Source organism: Takifugu flavidus, chromosome 22 (genome assembly GCF_003711565.1).
Source record: "Takifugu flavidus isolate HTHZ2018 chromosome 22, ASM371156v2, whole genome shotgun sequence".
Taxonomy (NCBI): domain Eukaryota; kingdom Metazoa; phylum Chordata; class Actinopteri; order Tetraodontiformes; family Tetraodontidae; genus Takifugu; species Takifugu flavidus.
In genome coordinates this window covers 127,231-142,606 of record NC_079541.1, presented here as the reverse complement: position 1 = coordinate 142,606, position 15,376 = coordinate 127,231, and the positions used below count along the sequence as shown (strand labels likewise).

At 52.0% G+C, this 15,376-nt stretch overlaps 2 protein-coding genes and 1 long non-coding RNA gene across 4 annotated transcripts; 2 read left to right on the top strand and 1 right to left on the bottom strand.

The window, feature by feature from the left end:
- Nucleotides 1-209: 209 nt before the first annotated feature.
- LOC130518991 (uncharacterized) lies at nucleotides 210-2,225 on the bottom strand. Its single transcript, XR_008948193.1, has 2 exons — nucleotides 1,240-2,225; nucleotides 210-908 (listed from the first exon to the last, which is right to left on the bottom strand). It is a non-coding gene; the product is annotated as an uncharacterized LOC130518991 (long non-coding RNA).
- Nucleotides 861-10,486, top strand: tbk1 (TANK-binding kinase 1). Of its 2 annotated transcripts, none has more exons than XM_057021996.1 (21): nucleotides 861-925; nucleotides 1,723-1,815; nucleotides 2,527-2,667; nucleotides 2,741-2,870; nucleotides 2,942-3,123; nucleotides 3,429-3,589; nucleotides 3,665-3,775; nucleotides 3,858-4,037; nucleotides 4,307-4,503; nucleotides 4,587-4,645; nucleotides 4,704-4,795; nucleotides 6,296-6,397; nucleotides 6,478-6,556; nucleotides 6,666-6,787; nucleotides 7,035-7,111; nucleotides 7,221-7,260; nucleotides 8,092-8,193; nucleotides 8,278-8,374; nucleotides 8,446-8,546; nucleotides 9,754-9,825; nucleotides 10,012-10,486. In XM_057021996.1, the coding sequence occupies exons 2-21, from the start codon at nucleotides 1,729-1,731 to the stop codon at nucleotides 10,049-10,051; spliced, it is 2,172 nt and encodes a 723-aa protein (XP_056877976.1). In that variant the 5' UTR covers nucleotides 861-925; nucleotides 1,723-1,728; the 3' UTR covers nucleotides 10,052-10,486. The 2 variants fall into 2 exon arrangements, with proteins under 2 accessions (XP_056877976.1, XP_056877975.1); XM_057021995.1 differs by having other exon boundaries at nucleotides 862-1,052.
- Nucleotides 10,487-10,996: 510 nt separating this feature from the next.
- gpr19 (G protein-coupled receptor 19) lies at nucleotides 10,997-14,245 on the top strand. The gene is made up of 2 exons (XM_057021998.1): nucleotides 10,997-11,460; nucleotides 12,434-14,245. The coding sequence occupies exon 2, from the start codon at nucleotides 12,459-12,461 to the stop codon at nucleotides 13,698-13,700; it is 1,242 nt and encodes a 413-aa protein (XP_056877978.1). The 5' UTR covers nucleotides 10,997-11,460; nucleotides 12,434-12,458; the 3' UTR covers nucleotides 13,701-14,245.
- The last annotated feature ends 1,131 nt before the right edge of the window (nucleotides 14,246-15,376 follow it).

The following is a 15,376-nucleotide window of genomic DNA, read 5'->3' as shown; positions in this document are numbered from 1 at the left end:
TCCTGTTTCTGCGACTCAGAACTCAAACGAAGATCTGGATCGTTTCATCCAATGTTATAACAACGTGATTTACAAATTTAAGGGAACAAACAAATCTGAGGGAACTAAGAAGTCACATTTTTGTGTAAAATAAAGCAACAATTCATTTCTGCAGTTAAAACCCTGTTTGAATATTTGTGTTTTGGCAGAAAATGAATAAAAAGTGAGAATTGTTTTAGTTCTGGAACTTTATCTGACAAACATTCTGTAAAAGGGTGAAGAAAGTCTTTGAAAAGACTGAAAGAAGGTAGAAATTCTTCAGAATCCAAGGAAAGCACTTTTTTTTCCATCTCCAGGTTGAACGTTTTTGCAGAACATTTAGACGCGACCAACATTTGGTTCCTCTGGTGTTTCACTAATGGCATTTTTCTACGGGGACTTTCTGTAAATCAGATGTACGGCCACTCAACGCTGTCAGAAATGATCCCTTTTTTGGTTTCAAATATAAACTGGGTGAACTTTTCAAAGCTGAGTGTGTTGTTACTGTGTGCACATTTCCTTCATATTCCTCACGGCGCGTCACAAATGTCAGCGTGAAGCTCTTCAACGGTGGCTGCAGAAGAGCTGGGTTAGGGTTAGGGTTAGGGTTGGGGGCGGCCGGGGTCACCGTGGTGACCTTCGAAATACGTCGCTAATTGGTCAGAGAAACCAAATGGATACATTTCCTACACCTGATAATCCATTAATCGATCACGTGACTGCCGGGGCGGACGTACATACATAAAATGGGAATAGAAGTCAAGTTAAACGCAGATTTCGTTTATTTAATTCGTCTGTCTCTTGGGGCGGTCCTTAGACACGCCCCGCCCATCTCCTGTGCGCTGATTGGCCCCCGTGTCACGTGACGGCGGCACAGCGGAAGAGGCAGCCTGTCGCCATCGGAAGGGTGAGGAAATAAACAACGTAAATCTGATTGTTTTTCCAAAGTTACAGTTTCCCACCCGAAGCTACCGGACCCGTCCGGTTCCGCACCGTTTAGCGAACCGCTTCCGTGTCCTGCTGCACTGTCAACGGTCAGTTTGCCCTGTTTTCGACGATTCTGTTTCATTCGTGTTCATGTCCCAAAACCTCCGTTTTCATCAAAAGCGAAAATGTAGACGGGGACAATTCGTGATCAACCGGACTAGTTAAGCGAGATTAATCCGATGGTTAACAGCGCTTCTTTGATTTCCTCGCAAGGCTGCGCAGCTGTGACGTCACCTCCATCGCTTTGATGGCTGTGTTCAGGAATTTGATCTTTTCTGATTTTCCGGTTCGCTGTCGATCATCGATTCGGCGAATCTGCCGTTTCATCGTCCCCGGTGTTGCTTCACACTCCAGAAGAGAGGCTCTTTTTCTGAACCGGGACTTTCCCACCGACGCACACAAGTGACGTCATGAAACTGCGACCTGAATACGAATTGGAAGCTGACTAAAAAGATTATTAACTTCATAAAAAAAACAGAACAACTGATTATTAGATTACAACAAATTACTGCTATTTAGATTTTTTGTATTAATCTAGGAAGAAAATCACTTATTTGATTTGACCAAACTTTGACTTGTCATATCCTTTTTATGGATATTTTAAAATAAATAATGAGATTTGTAACCATGTTGTTTAAGAGTCTTGGGAAGAAATGGAAACAATGAAAGCACAAAGAGCCTGAACATTTTGAATAATTATTGAATTTTCTCTGTCAGTATCAAATGCAGAGTACCACCAACTATCTGTGGCTGATCTCAGACCTGCTGGGTCAGGGAGCAACCGCCAATGTTTACCGTGGCCGTCACAAGGTAGGACCCCTGATCCTGACCCTGACCCTGACCCTAACCCTCACCCTGATCCTGACCCTAACTCTGACCCTGACCCTGATCCTAACCATGACCCTCACCCTGACCCTGACCCTGATCCTAACCATGACCCTAACCCTGACCCTAACTCTGACCCTGACCCTGATCCTAACCATGACCCTAACTCTGACCCTCACCCTGATCCTAACCATGACCCTCACCCTGACCCTGATCCTAACCATGACCCTAACCCTGACCCTAACTCTGACCCTGACCCTGATCCTAACCATGACCCTCACCCTGACCCTGATCCTAACCATGACCCTAACCCTGACCCTAACTCTGACCCTGATCCTAACCATGACCCTCACCCTGACCCTGATCCTAACCATGACTCTGACCCTCACCCTGACCCTCACCCTGACCCTGACCCTGACCCTAACTCTGACCCTCACCCTGACCTGATCCTGACCCTAACTCTGACCCTCACCCTGACCCTGATCCTGACCCTCACCCTGACCCTGAGCCTGACCCTGACCCTAACTCTGACCCTAACTCTGACCCTCACCCTGACCCTGAGCCTGACCCTGACCCTGACCCTCACCCTGACCCTGACCCTCACCCTGACCCTGACCCTCACCCTGACCCTGACCCTGACCCTCACCCTGACCCTGACCCTGACCCTGACCCTTCAAAATGATGATTTTCTGACAGAAAACAGGCGACTTGTACGCCGTCAAAGTGTTCAACAACCTGAGCTTCCTGCGACCGCTCGATGTCCAGATGAGAGAGTTTGAGGTTCTGAAGAAACTCAACCACAAGAACATCGTGAAGCTGTTTGCTGTGGAGGAAGAGGTGGGTGTTGGGCACGATGGAGGTGGCTCCTCCTGCCAGAGCTGCTCCTGAACCTTCTCCTCTGCTCCTGCAGTCCAACACCCGCCACAAGGTTCTGGTGATGGAGTACTGTCCCTGTGGGAGCCTCTACACCGTCCTGGAGGAGTCGTCCAACGCTTACGGTCTCCCTGAAGACGAGTTCCTCATCGTTCTCCACGATGTTGGTGAGGATTCCCGTTGAGGCCGCGGCACGTGCCGCTTTGAGCTGGCCTGTGATTGGCTCCTGTGTCTGCAGTGGCAGGTATGAACCACCTGAGGGAGTACGGCATCGTCCACCGCGACATCAAGCCCGGGAACATCATGCGCGTGATCGGAGAGGACGGGCGCTCCGTCTACAAGCTGACCGACTTCGGAGCGGCGCGAGAACTGGAGGACGACGAGCAGTTTGTGTCCCTGTACGGGACCGAGGAATACTTGGTGGGACCCGCTGCACGCCTGTACACAACCCGCTGCACACCTGTACACAACCCGCTGCACGCCTGTACACAACCCGCTGCACGCCTGTACACAACCCGCTGCACACCTGTACTACACACCTGTACACATCCAGCAACACACCTGTACACATCCAGCAACACGCCTGTACACATCCAGCTACACACCTGTACACATCCAGCTCCACTCACATTCACACTCGTACGTGTGCTCAGAGCTCCGTACACCTGTGTACGCGAGGGTGTTTGCTCTGTTAGCACAGACGCTAACGCGCGCTTGCTCTGCAGCACCCAGACATGTACGAGCGAGCTGTCCTGAGGAAGGACCATCAGAAGAAGTACGGAGCCACCGTGGACCTGTGGAGCATCGGCGTGACCTTCTACCACGCGGCCACCGGCAGCCTCCCCTTCAGGCCCTTTGAAGGACCACGCAGGAACAAGGAAGTGATGTAAGTCTTTCGTCAAGTCCAAAGGACCAGCAACGAATGTGTGCAGCCAGTCATGTGCCCCTTTGATGGTTGGAGGTATAAGATCATCACGGAGAAACCTCCCGGAACCATCTCTGGACACCAGAAGTGTGAAAATGGGAAGATCGAGTGGAGCAACGAGATGCCGGTCTCCTGCAGCTTGTCCAAGTAAGACGAACCTCTGAAGTGCTGGTGTCCTCTGCTGGCAGCAGTGCATTGTGGGTCATGGCTCTACGTTTGGCTGTTCCAGGGGCCTCCAGAGCCTCCTGACACCAGTTCTTGCCAACATCTTGGAGGCAGATCAAGAGAAGTGCTGGGGCTTTGACCAGTTCTTTGCAGAGACCAACGACATCCTCCATCGGACCGTGGTCTACGTCTTCAGTCTGCAGCAGGCCACGCTTCACCATGTCTACATTCATGAGTACAACACGTAAGAGCACCAGCTGCAGGTCTTTCCTGGGTCCCCCAACGCTTCAACACCCACTGGGATTATTTGCTTGTAATTCAATAAAAGAAATTCCCCCAAAAACATTTTAAGAATCCAAAAAATAGAATTCCAAAGTGGGGAAAAACTAAAAGAGGTGAAAAGGATGAACCATGATGACCATCTGCTGTGTGGTTGCTAGGGTAACCAGAAATGTGACAGAATAGTTGGTGCTTTGGTGGAGTCTAGACCTGCTGTTCCCTTGGTCTCCACAGGGTGGTGCTGTTCCAGGAGCTGCTATCGCGCAGGACGAGCATCCCGCTGCACAACCAGGAGCTGCTCTACGAAGGCCGCAGGCTCGTTCTGGACCCCAACCGGCAGGCCAAAACCTTCCCCAAGACCTCCAGGGACAACCCGATTATGCTCGTGAGCCGCGACTCTGTGGCCACTGTTGGACTCATCTTTGAAGACCGTAGGTCACTTCCTGCTTCCTCACAACATTTATATAGAAACATTTATATCATAATATTTAACGTTGTATCTTCTTGTGTCCAGCAAGCCCACCTAAAGTTCAACCTCGCTATGACCTGGATCTGGATGCTAGCTATGCTAAGGTAATTTAAGACCCCTCACCCCCCCTAGAGTCCACCTGGCTGACACTCTGTTCTTCAGACTTTTGCAGGTGACGTCGGTCACCTGTGGAAGACGTCAGAGTCTCTGCTGGTCTATGAGGAACTGGTCCGGAAAGGAGTCCGAGGTCTGATGTGAGTTGTTGTAAATTTTGATTGAAGGTCGGTGATGATGGTGGTGATGATGATGATGATGGTGGTGATGATGATGGTGGTGAGGATGATGATGATGGTGGTGATGATGATGATGGTGGTGATGGTGGTGATGGTGGTGATGATGGTGATGATGTGATGGTGTGATGCTGATGATGGTGGTGATGATGATGATGGTGGTGGTGGTGATGATGATGATGGTGATGATGATGGTGGTGATGATGATGATGGTGGTGGTGGTGATGATGATGGTGATGATGATGGTGATGGTGGTGTGCTGGTGCTGCTGGTGGTTGTGCTGCTGATGCTGCTGGTGGTGCTGGTGGTGGGTGCTGCTGCTGCTGCTGGTGGTGCTGGTGCTGCTGGTGGTTGTGCTGCTGCTGCTGCTGTGTGGTGCTGCTGCTGCTGAGGTTGTGCTGGGTGTTGCTTGTGCTGATGGTGGTGGTGGTGGTTTGCTGCTGATGATGGTGGTGCTGCTGCTGCTGTTTGTGCTGCTGGTGCTGCTGGTGGTGCTGGTTGTTGCTGCTGCTGCTGCTGGTTTGTTGCTGTTCTTGATGGTGGTGATTGTGGTGCTGGTGGTTGCTGGTGGTGCTGCTGCTGGCTGCTTGTTGGTGCTGCTGCTGCGGTGGTGCTGGTGGTGCTGCTGGTGGTGCTGGTTGTTGCTGCTGGTGCTGCGTTCTGCTGGTGGTGGTGTGGTTTTCTGCTGCTGCTGCTGGTGGTTCTGCTGCTGCTGGTTTTCTGGTTTGTTGCTGCTGGTGCTGCTGCTGCTTCTTGTTGTTGCTGGTGGTGCTGCTGCTTCTGCTGATGTTTCTGCTGCTGCTGGTGGGCTGGTGGTGCTGGTGGTGGTGCTGCTGCTGCTGGTGGTGCTGATGTTTCTGGTGGTGCTGCTGCTGCTGCCTGGTGGTGGTTCTGGTGGTCTGCTGGTGCTTCTGCTGGTGTTATCTTGTTCTGTTGGTGGTGCTGGGTCTGCTGCTCTGCTTTGGTGCTGGTGTTCTGCTGCTGGTGGTTTCTGTCTGCTGCGTGCTGCTGTGGGTGCTGCTGCTGGTGGTGTGCTGGTGATGGTGCTGCTGCTGCTGCTGGTGGTGCTGGTTTTGCTCTGATCTTCTGGTGTTGATGGTGGGTTCTGCTGGTGTATCTGCTGCTGCTGGTGGTGGTTTTGTGCTGCTGCTGTTGGTGGTGGTTTTTTTCTGGTGGTGCTGCTGGTTTTGCTGCTGCTGCTGGTTGTTTTGGTTTCTGCTGCTTCTGGTGGTGTGGTGGTGCTGGTGGTCTGCTGGTGCTGCTTGGTGCTGCTGGTGTGCTGCTGGTGGTGCTTGTGGATGATGTGGAGCAGCACAAGTGGGTTGTGGTGTGTGTGACCTAATGAATGAGTGTGTGTGTGTGTGTGTGTGAGGACTTGACCGTCTCTCTCTGCTGTCACTGATGGATGAATTAAAGATGATCTCATCTCCTCTCACCTGTTTAATGATGATGATGATGATGCAGCGAGCTGATGAAGGAGGACTACAGTGAGATTCTTCATAAGAAGTCAGAGGTGTTCCACCTGTGTAACTACTGTACACAGATCCTGGAGCGGACAGAACAGCTGTGAGCACACACACACACACACACCCCCTCTCTTCCTGCATCATCGGCCTCAGGTGTCACATGACCTCTCTGTCATGCAGGTTTGAGGTTCTGCTGCAGGCGAACGCGATGTCATCAGAGTATGACGAGATCTCCGACATGCACAAGAAGATCCTCAGAGTGAGTTTTCTTTCATGCCAGATGATCAAACATGAGCTTCAGAGATGAGACGGGAACGTCACAGAAACAGGTCATGTGATCTGAAGTCTGTGTGTTTGGGTGCGTGCAGATCTCCAGCTCTCTGGAGCCCCTGGAACGCACCTCGCAGGACATCAAGAGCAAGTTCCTGCCTGGAGGTCTTCTCACCGACAGCTGGACTCAGCAAGTGGGAACGCATCCAGAGGACAGGAAGTATGGCTGTGTGTGTGTGTGTGTGTGTGGTGTGTGTGTGTGTGTGTGTGTTGTGTGTGTGTGTGTGTTGTGTGTGTGTGTGTTGTGTGTGTGTGTGTGTGTGCGTGTGTGTGCGTGTGTGTGCGTGTGTGTGTGTGTGTGGTGTGTGTGTGTGCGTGTGTGTGCGTGTGTGTGTGTGCGTGTGTGTGCGTGCGTGTGTGTGCGTGTGTGTGTGTGTGTGTGTAAAACTGTGACTTTGAATGTGCAGTGTGGAGAAGATCAAAGTGCTGCTGGATGCCATCACAGCCATCTACCAACAGTTTAAGAAGGACAAAGCAGAGAGACGTGAGTCCTTCATTCTTCATGCTAATTTACTGCTAAACTGCTACCGTGATCGTTATCGTTAGCATGATCACAAACAGGAACACGTGACTGATCCGCAATCTGTGCTCAGGTCTGCCCTACAACGAGGAGCAGATCCACAAGTTTGACAAGTAAGTCTCAGCAGCTTCATGTGGTTCCTGTTGACAGGATGGATGGATGATTAGTCCCAATAGTCCCAATAGTCCCATTAGTCCCAATAGTCCCATTAATCCCAATAGTCCCATTAATCCCAATAGTCCCATTAATCCCAATAGTCCCATTAATCCCAATAGTCCCATTAGTCCCATTAATCTCATTAGTCACAATAGTCCCATTAACCCCAATAGTCCCATTCGTCCCGTTAATCCCATTAGTCCCAATAGTCCCATTAGTCCCATTAATCCCAATAGTCCCATTAGTCCCATTAATCCCAATAGTCCCAATAGTCCCATTAATCCCATTAGTCCCAATAGTCCCATTAGTCCCAATAGTCCCAATAGTCCCATTAGTCCCATTAGTCCCAATAGTCCCATTAGTCCCATTAGTCCCATTAGTCCCAATAGTCCCATTAGTCCCATTCGTCCCATTAATCCCATTAGTCCCAATAGTCCCAATAGTCCCAATAGTCCCATTAGTCCCAATAGTCCCATTAGTCCCATTAATCCCATTAGTCCCAATAGTCCCAATAGTCCCAATAGTCCCAATAGTCCCATTAGTCCCATTAATCCCAATAGTCCCAATAGTCCCAATAGTCCCAATAGTCCCATTAGTCCCATTAATCCCAATAGTCCCAATAGTCCCAATAGTCCCATTAGTCCCATTCGTCCCCAGATCCTCTTGTCTGATTAGGCAACGAGACTGAGAGAATCTGCCAAAGTGTGAAGCAGCAGAATTTGTGGGAGGAGCCAGAAGGCTGAACGTGCACCAGGTGTTGAGCGTGTTCACGTGCGCTGTGTTGACAGGCAGAAGTTGGTTCTTCACGCCAGCAAAGCGGGCTCTCTGTTCACCGAGGAATGTGCCATGAAGTACCGCCTCTTCATCTCCAAGAGCGAGGAGTGGCTCAGGTGAGAGCAGGGTCCAGGCTGTGACCTGTTGCTGGGCAACAGGGATGAAAGATGGAAGATGAAAGAGTTGTGACTTGTTCTCAGGAAGGTTCATCACGTGAGGAAGCAGCTGCTCACTCTGTCCGCCCAGCTCATCGGCATCGAGAAGGAGGTGGCCATGCTGATGGAGAGAGGCCTGAAGGTAACGTTGCATCACCTGCTGCGCTCACATGGGTAACCATGGCGACACCCCATCATTCTGCCTGTTCCCAGCTGCAGGAACAGCTGCCTCAGAAGGTTCTGCCTCTGGTGTCCAGTGGGATGAAGTCCCAGGCCTACCTGAGCCAGAACACGCTGGTGGAGATGACGCTGGGGTGAGTCTCCTCCTCCTCACCTCCTCCTCCTCCTCCTCCTCCTCCTCCTCCTCCTCTTCCTCCTCCTCCTCTTCCTCCTCCTCCCCCTCCTCCTCTTCTCCTCCTCCTCCTCCTCCTCCCCCTCCTCCTCCTCTTCCTCCTCCTCCTCCTCCCCCTCCACCTCTTCCTCCTCCTCCCTCCTCCTCCCCCTCCCCCTCCTCCTCCTCTCCTCCTCCTCCTCCTCCCCCTCCACCTCTTCCTCCTCCCCCTCCCCCTCCTCCTCCTCTTCCTCCTCCTCCTCCTCCTCCCTCCTCCCCCTCCTCCTCCTCTTCCTCCTCCCCCTCCTCCTCCTCCTCCTCTTCCTCCTCCTCCTCTTCCTCCTCCTCTTCCTCCTCCCCCTCCTCCTCCTCCACGTTGACATGACAATGATCTGAATGTGTGACGGCTGGGAGCATGCAATCAGATTACCTGGAGCATGCAATCAGATTACCTGGAGCCTGTAATCGGATTACCTAGAGCCTGTAATCTGAATACTGAGAGCGTGCAATCAGATTACCTGGAGCCTGTAATCGGAATACTGAGAGCGTGTAATCAGATTACCTGGAGCCTGTAATCGGATTACCTGGAGCCTGTAATCGGATTACCTGGAGCGTGTAATTGTATTATCTAGAGCATGTAATCGGGTTACCTAGAGTGTGTAATCGCATTACCTGGAGCCTGTAATCGGAATACTGAGAGCCTGTAATCAGAATACTCAGAGCGTGTAATCGGAATACTCAGAGTGTGTAATCGGAATACTGAGAGCGTGTAATCAGATTACCTAAAGCCTGTAATCAGAATACTGAGAGCGTGCAATCAGATTACCTGGAGCCTGTAATCGGATTACCTAAAGCCTGTAATCGGAATACTGAGAGCGTGTAATCGGAATACTGAGAGCGTGTAATCAGATTACCTAGAGCGTGTAATCGGAATACTGAGAGCGTGTAATCGGAATACTGAGAGCGTGTAATCGGATTACCTAGAGCGTGTAATCAGAATACTGAGAGCGTGTAATCGGAATACCTAGAGCGTGTAATCGGAATACTGAGAGCGTGTAATCGGATTACCTAAGCCTGTAATCGGAATACTGAGAGCGTGTAATCAGATTACCTAGAGCGTGTAATCAGATTACCTAGAGCGTGCAATCAGATTACCTAGAGCGGGTGAATGATGCCATGTTGTTCCTCAGGATGAAGAAACTGAAGGAGGAAATGGAGGGCGTGGTCAAAGAGCTGGCAGAGAACAACCACTTCCTGGAGAGGTATCACAATGATAAGAATGTAATCAGATTACAGCCATTCCTAGCACTCATGCCAATCAGAATATGGACGCTGAACTAGACACACGTCATCGGAACCATGAATGCTATCAGGAATGCTAAACTTGAGCTAGTTTGCTTCTGCCTTGGCTGCGTGTAATCGGACTACCGTGTAACCCTGTTTTCCAGGTTCGGAACGCTGACCCTGGACGGGGGCCTGCGGGCCTGAACCCTGTTGTAAATATTCAGCCTGTAAATAAAGTGGGACGATCGTGGTTGTTGTGAGCAGAATGTGACAGAATCGGTCACTTCCTGTCCGAGCTCAAACCATTTCCTGAGTCCGATGACAACACACTTGGTTCCTGGTGCCCAGTGTGACAGGACCACCCTCCCAAACGGATCACGGATGATCCGGCCTCTCCGATCGGACTGCTCGTCGGGGCGCCGTCACTACTCAAACACCTGATACTGCGTTTATGCTAAACGAGGCTAACAGTCTGAAAACAACTGAGGACCTTTGGCACCGCTGAGTAATCAGATTATAAATATTGGCATTTCATCTGCAGTATGCTAACGTGGCGATGCTGTAATTTGACATTACCATGTAAATCCTAAAGAATCTGATTACATGTGATTATATTCATTAAAAGCGTTTGTTGTGTAATCTGATTCCAGAACAGTCAAGCAGCCCATGAGATGGGGTAATCTGATTATGTCTGGCATAGTGCCAGCGTTAGACCAGGGTCACATGACCTCGCCTGCTCAGCACCTGTTGACGGTCCACAGGTGAGGTCATGTGACCCCGTCTTGCTTCTGCAGAACCCTAACCCAGCCTCAGCTGTGGGTCCCCGACCCGTTTGCCTCCAGAACCTCCTGTTCTTCCAGGACGGGTCGCTAGCGGCACCGAGGTCGTCGTGGGCGCCGACCCGCTGGCGTTTCACCTGCTGATGAAGCTCCGCCGCCGCCGTTGTGCCTCAGTGAGCCGGGAGTTCATTAGCTGATGTTTGTCCCATTGGCACATCCATGGTTTCCATAGTGACGGCACATGTCTCCTCAGTGCTCCAGTTGCCGTGGCAACATGCTGCGACAGCGTCAGCAGAACCATGTTTTCAGGGAACATCAACCTGCTGAGGAGCAACAGCAGTGACTGATGGTGGGGGGGCACCGGGCTAATGTGCTAATGTAGCATACGGGGGGGCTTAAGGGTAATATTAGCATGTTGCAAATTTGGCATGCTAGCTGACAGAGAAAAAATCAATAATGAATCGGTGACTGATTACGAAATCAGACCTGTAGTTGGGCCACCTGACGGGTGGGGGTTCTGGCGGCCCCGCCCCGGGTCACGAGGACAGCTCCTCTTCATCATCCTCATCGTCACAAGGACGGACTGACAGCGCCGTGATGCCTTCACGGACCACCCTCCGCCTCCGCCATCCCCGCAGTGACGGACAGAAAAGAGCTCGAGACAACACGGTTTCCCGCCACGTCCGACCGAACAAACACGCCTGATCGCGCGCCTGGCTGGGTTTTTGGACCGAACCGGATCAAGAGCCTCGGGGTGCGTGTGTGGGGCGCCCCCCCCCCTCGTTGCTGCAGGGACTGAAACGGGCGGTTGATCGATCATCGATGAGGCTTCAGGTGAGCGTCACCAGCTGCCTTCATGTTGCCGCCAGGACGCGCGTGCCGTTCACCTCCGGAAGTGTCGGATTGTGTCAACATTTTAGCATCAGCGCCTCCAGATCTTCGGCTGCTCTTTGGGTCCTGATTTGGATCGAACTGATGATCGAACAAATATCGATCAGAACCGGTATCAACAGAGGACGCGCGTGCTCGCATCCGTGCTGAAGGCTGAACAGGGTTAATATCGATCACAGATGATCATTGGCTGTTCGCCGCACCTGCAGCACCTGGCAGTCACGTGACCTGCCGCGTCTGATCAAACACAGATGTCAGGGACTGTCGATGACGTCACGGCAGAACATGCGTCACATGACGATCGTCTGCGGTTCTGTTTTTAACTCTTTTGCCAACTTTAATGACGTCAACAAAGATGGCTGCCATCTTGTTCTCTTTACGTCATTTGCACCCAGACTGGGGGCGGGGCTTAAATCCGAGTACTTTGTCAGTCATTGATGCTAACATGGTAGCATTTCTTCACTTTTGTTTGGAGATGAAGACATTTATCTGAACATAAATTTATATTGCGGTTTAAACTTGAAAATGTCCAAAAATCATAATCCTTGAATCGGAATGATTTTTGTTATTCGCAATTACTGATGCATAATTACCCGCTGATGGTAAAACTGCTCACTCACCGTCGTCTGCCGCTAAATTTAGTGTTTGAAATTGGAGGTCGATTTTTTCTGTCTCGTCACCGAGGAGGAGATTCAGCAGCGAAACACTTTTGCCCCGACAGGATTGTTAATTCGTTCCGTTTAAAGCTCAGGAGGGACGAGGTCCTCAGGGACGCCGCTAATCAAATAAAACACAGCTGTTACTAGCCTAGCCTAGCGTGGCCTAGCGTCGCCTAGCGTCGCTGTGGTTTCCAGCCCCGGGACCGTCCTGTCCTGCTCCTCTGGGACCTGCTCTCAGCTCTTTCTTTGTCTTGCAGACGGCTCCTGGTCCAGGTTGTAGTTATGGTCTTTGACCTTCCGCCTGCCGGCATCGCTCCATCTCTCACATCTCCGATGTCATTGAACCACTCGGCGGGAGGAAACCCAACGGTCCCAGCAGCTTCGCCCACGACCCCCATATGCAGCCTCGTGTCCTCCAGCCCCCCCCGGACCAACGTGTCTTATGAGGTGACCACAGGTGAAGTTGCCGTTCTGGGTTTGGTGTTCGGCGTCCTTTGGCTGGTGTCCATCCTGGGAAATGCTCTCGTCTGTCTGGTTATTCACCGGAGTCGGCGAACACAGTCGACCACCAACTATTTTGTGGTGTCGATGGCGTGTGCGGACCTGTTGATGAGCCTGGGCTGCGCCCCCTTTGTGCTCGTGCAGGTTGCTTCTGGAAGATGGCCGCTGAGCGCCGCTGCCTGCAAAGTGGTGCGCTACCTGCAGCACCTGTGCCCCGGCGTGCAGGTCTACGTCCTGCTCTCCATCTCGGTGGACCGCTTCTACACCATCGTCTACCCCCTCAGCTTCAAGGTGTCCAGGGAGAAGGCCAAGAAAATGATCGTGGCCTCCTGGATATTTGACGCCGCCTTTGTGTCCCCCTGCGTTTTCTTCTACGGTTCTACAGGAAGTGGTCACTGCGACTTCTTCCTGCCGAGCAGCTGGGGCAGCGCTGCCTATGCTGCCGTCCACCTCCTGCTTGGCTTCCTGTTTCCGGTGACCCTGATCCTGTGGTTTTACCAGCGCGTCGTCCGCTTCATCTGGAGGATCAGCACCGATGGTCACACCGTCCGTCGAACCATGAACATCGTCCCACGGACTAAAGTCAAAACCATCAAGATGTTTCTCATGTTGAACTCGGTCTTCTTCCTCACCTGGACTCCCTTCTTCATCGCCCAGCTGTGGCACCCCAGGGAGGCGGAGGGGGCCTCCCGGCAGGGCCTGCTGCTCTTCACCGCCATCGCCTGGATCTCCTTCAGCTCCACGGCCTCCAAGCCCACCCTCTACTCTGTGTACAACGCAAATTTCCGGAGGGGCATGAGGGAGACGTTCTGCATGTCATCCATGAAGTGTTACCGTAGCAACGCGTACACCATCACCGCCAGCTCTCGCATCGCCAAAAAGAACTACGTGGGCGTGGTGGAGATCTCGGCACCAGCGACGACGGGCGCCAAGGACCAGGGACACGACACGTTTGAGCGAGACGGGAAGGAGAAGAAAATCGCCTGGCCCAGTAACACCAACCCTCCCAATACATTTGTCTAATAAACGAAAATGGAATGTGCTAGCTACACACAGATGCATTAGCATCTGTGCATTAGCATCTGTGTTAAGGGCTTTTTTCCTTCTACACTGAACTGAAGGTTGTGAAGAGCTCGCCGTTTTTACACATCAGAAGAAAATCATCATGTTTCTGGGCCATTTTGATGTGCACGGTTTTGTTTTTATGCCACTTTGGTCAATGAACACAGGCTATTGTTAGCAAGTTAGCCATCCTGATATTAAGTGTATCTAAGTTTGTGGATCAAGCTAATGCTAACAGTGACTCCAAACACTGACATCCTGTGCTTTGCTACCTTTCAGTGACTGAACAGGCGAGCTAACAGGCGAGCTAACAGGCGAGCTAACTGGCGAGCTAACAGTCGAGCTAATGTCCTGAATGTTTTCTGGCAGCTGTGATGAGCAGCAGGTGTTTTTAGTTTTAGCTGCTCGCATCAAAATGGTCGAAGATGTTTAAAGGCTTTCCTTATGTGTTATAAACCATGTATAGACGATCTTTTGACATCTGCTGAAGTAAAACATCAAAGCTAGTTTGAAACTCTGAGAGCTTTGTTCATAATCATGTTTGTTCCATTGACAGCTCCAAATTAAGCAGCAAGTAAGCAGCAGCTCGCAGGTACCTGCAGAGGTGTTGGGACCTGAGATCTTCCACATCTGGAGGTAAAGATCTCCCCTGGTTCACCACGAGCTGCTGCTTGGACCATGCTAACGTCGCTCCCAGCAAAGGTCCACGACCTCAAACCTGTGAGCACCGTCTGCATACACAACATCAAATAATACGGACGGCCCGTATCAGGGGGCCCGACACCCCAAACTCTTGGAGGACCCCCACAGGACCCCCCGAGGGACACGGTCGAATGCCTTCGCCAAGTCCACAAAACACATGTGGACTGGTTGGGCTCCCATGCACCCTCGAGGACCCTGCTGAGGGTGTAGAGCTGGTCCACTGTTCCACGTCCAGGACTAAACCACATTGCTCCTCCTGAATCCCAGGTTCGGTGGACCCTCCTCTCCAGTACCCCTGAATAGACCTCACCAGGGAGGCTGAGGAGTGTGATATAGTTGGAACACACCCTCCGGTCCCCCTTCTTAAAAAGAGGGACCACCACCCGGTCTGCCGATCCAGCGGCACCGCCCCCGATGTCCACGCGATGTTGCAGAGTCGAGTCGACCACGACAGCCCTACAACATCCAGAGCCCTAAGGAACTCCGGGCGGATCTCATCCACCCCCGGGGCCTTGCCACCGAGGAGTTTTCAACTTCAGCCCCGGAGATATGAGAGCCTGTCCCCAGGCCCTACTTCCTCACTGGAAGGCGCGTTGGTGGGATTGAGGAGGTCCCTGAAGTATTCCTTCACCGATCCACAACATCCCGAGTTGAGGTCAGGTCACCATCGCCCCTATACAGTGTTGACAGTGCACTCCCCCCTCCTCAGACGCCGGATGGTGGTCCAGAACCTTTTCGAAGCCGTCCGAAAGTCGTTCTCCATGGCCTCACCGAACTCTTCCCATGCCCGGGTCGTTGCCTCGGCAACGGCCGTAGCTGCGCTCCGCTTGGCACGCTGGTGCCCATCTGCTGCCTCAGGACTCCCACAGGCCAGTAAGGCCCGATAGGATCCTTCCTCAGCCTGACGGCGGATGGTTCGGGATGATTCGGGCGTG

Bases quoted from the DNA above. Each gene is read 5' to 3' on its own strand.
- tbk1 (XM_057021996.1), top strand. From the start codon at position 1,729: ATGCAGAGTACCACCAACTATCTGTGGCTGATCTCAGACCTGCTGGGT. The intron at 1,816-2,526 runs GTAGGACCCCTG...ATTTTCTGACAG, and splicing joins TTTACCGTGGCCGTCACAAG to AAAACAGGCGACTTGTACGC. The intron at 7,261-8,091 runs GTAAGTCTCAGC...CTGTGTTGACAG, and splicing joins CAGATCCACAAGTTTGACAA to GCAGAAGTTGGTTCTTCACG.
- gpr19 (XM_057021998.1), top strand. From the start codon at position 12,459: ATGGTCTTTGACCTTCCGCCTGCCGGCATCGCTCCATCTCTCACATCT.